The 2,199-nt window shown below is 30.6% G+C and overlaps 2 protein-coding genes across 3 annotated transcripts in view; both read right to left on the bottom strand.

Annotated features, from left to right (window-relative positions):
- The window catches only part of LOC101243397 (protein sel-1 homolog 3-like), a 16,273-nt gene that overhangs the window by 2,556 nt on the left and 11,518 nt on the right, over positions 1 to 2,199 (bottom strand). The window lies entirely within an intron of this gene.
- LOC100177423 (protein sel-1 homolog 3-like) overlaps positions 27 to 2,199 on the bottom strand; it is an 8,711-nt gene continuing 6,538 nt past the window's right edge. The window contains exons 16-17 of one of the 2 annotated variants that reach the window (XM_026836766.1): positions 741 to 802; positions 27 to 361 (exon numbers count right to left, since the gene is read on the bottom strand). In XM_026836766.1, the coding sequence (XP_026692567.1) occupies positions 59 to 361; positions 741 to 802 (365 nt within the window). In that variant the 3' untranslated portion in view covers positions 27 to 58. The remainder of the gene's footprint in view (positions 362 to 740; positions 803 to 2,199) is intronic. The other variant, XM_026836767.1, reaches the window with a different exon arrangement.

Below are 2,199 nucleotides of genomic sequence, written 5' to 3'. Positions count from 1 at the left end.
TGGTGAGTGGTGAGAGCATTCATTTTAACCAAGTAATACTGGGTTCAAGTTGCTACAATTATGTACGTGCGCGTTCGTGGGCAGACAACCACAATTGCTCTAACCTACCACCAGTCACTAATGACTGGTGAAGTGTCATCAATACAAAATCACAGTTACATACATGATAACATGTAAGCAAGTATACACTATAGAATAAAAAGTGACATCCATTCCATTTTAATGCTTCTAGTATAAATACCTGTGCAGTAAAAACACCCTTTGTTGCTTGATGTTTGATCCAATAAAATAAATCATCTTCTTCTGAAAGTTGTTCCTTCATGGCTAAGGTGTCGGTTAAACGAACATTGTTCACTGAAGCCTTAAATAAGTTCAACATTTTTAGAATTTTTTTATTTTTAATTTATGGCATAATTTTTATGAGTTACAGTAGGGTGGGGGAAGATTGGACATCTATTCATTCTATTTTCCCGTCCAATTTGGTAGTAAACAAAGAACTTTCAAACAATTATAAAACCGTATCCTCACAACTCCCATAGACCGTTGTTAGTTGTTTAATACACATTCAGGATATGTCGATATTCTGTGCTAAAGGTGTCCCATCTACCCCACTCTACTATACATAGCTACAAAAATGAGAAAATTTAAAAAAATTATTGAAACTAATACCGAATAAACAGTCACATTTTTAATAGCACAAGGTATTAAAGAAACAGCTGTGTTATAATATATGCAAATACCAAATGCTGGGAATGCTCCATCAAATCTTGTTGTGTTTGATGACCAACATTGAAATAATAATCTGTAATATAAAATTAAATAATGTTCTTGTGGCTAATTCAAAATTAAAATTAAAACAGGTTTTAACTTATCAACAATATTTTCCTCTTTTTGAAAAAAAACTTTTAATTGTTAACATGCAAATGCTGAAGGAGTGAAATAACAAAAATTTGGACAATATTTTTTTGTTACTTTTTCAATTGTTGCATAATTTATCACATTCAATACTGACATGATGCAAGAGTTATATCTTTGGGAAATCCAGAACCACCATTCAGGTAGTTGTACCCCATTGCTTTGAGACACATTCTGTTCCCAGATGGTATACAACGTACCAAGTATTTTCGAGCCTGAAAATATTTGAAATAACATGATCAAACGAAGGAAAACAATTGCAAGTAGTAATATACCCTTTGTTATAACCCTTGGCCATAAATTACTAAGCAATTTTAATATGAAATAAGCAAAACCAAAATGTTACCAATAATCTTGAAAGGCACAAGATTTAGTTTATTTTGTTACCCATTATGCACTTGTCAATATGCAATGATAAATAAATAACAATAAACCATTATGTTTTAATATATAAACCATACCACTACATAGATTAACACTTACCTTTTTAACATCTGTTGTAACACCAACACCATTTTTAAAAACCACATACAGTAGATACTGTGAAGGACCATGTCCAAGCTTGGCAGCATATGATAGAAACTTGATGTTTTCATGAACAGAACTCAGCGTGCCTGAATTTTCCTGTAACATTTTATAAACATAATAAATCTTAGTTGTGAATTATAAAACAACTTAAACTTCTTTCTATTAAATGTGTTTTTGATTTGGCAAGACAGGATTTGAAGTAAATGAATACTTACAATAGTTGTCAAAAACTTTTTGTACAAATATTCTGCAACACTGGTAAAAATTGATTCTTTTGTTGTTATGTCAGAATTTGAAAGGCTGTTGATTACTCCATCAAATAGTGAGAACCTAAAATAAATTAAAAACTGCCTAATACAAAGTTTAGTCTGGCGTCATAGTGGTAAGAGCATAAAAACCCACAAAGTTACACACATGGTATCAAGCAGGTATTATAACTTTTAGTTGTTTTATTAAAGATATCGAACTTATTGTCTTACTTGGTATCAGTTACATTACTACATGTGGTACACATATCAGATCTTGTGTTGTTTTGAATCATCTCAATAAAGACAGATCTACAGACTTCTGCAACAACATGATTGAAAGGTTACTTGATAATTTTAATTTAGCAACATTTCTTGCTACCAAAACAACAACTTTAACTGTTAAAGTAATAAAATTTGGTTTATGTTTATATTTTATGCTTCCATTGTTTTATATCTTTATGTAAAAATTGAAAAAAGTTAAAGCGAAAGTTACTTTTTACAGAGTTGT

This window comes from Ciona intestinalis, chromosome 11, assembly GCF_000224145.3.
Source record: "Ciona intestinalis chromosome 11, KH, whole genome shotgun sequence".
Classification (NCBI taxonomy): Eukaryota; Metazoa; Chordata; class Ascidiacea; order Phlebobranchia; family Cionidae; genus Ciona; species Ciona intestinalis.
The sequence above is the reverse complement of the archived record's forward strand: the minus strand, read 5'-3'. Positions and strand labels throughout refer to the sequence as shown.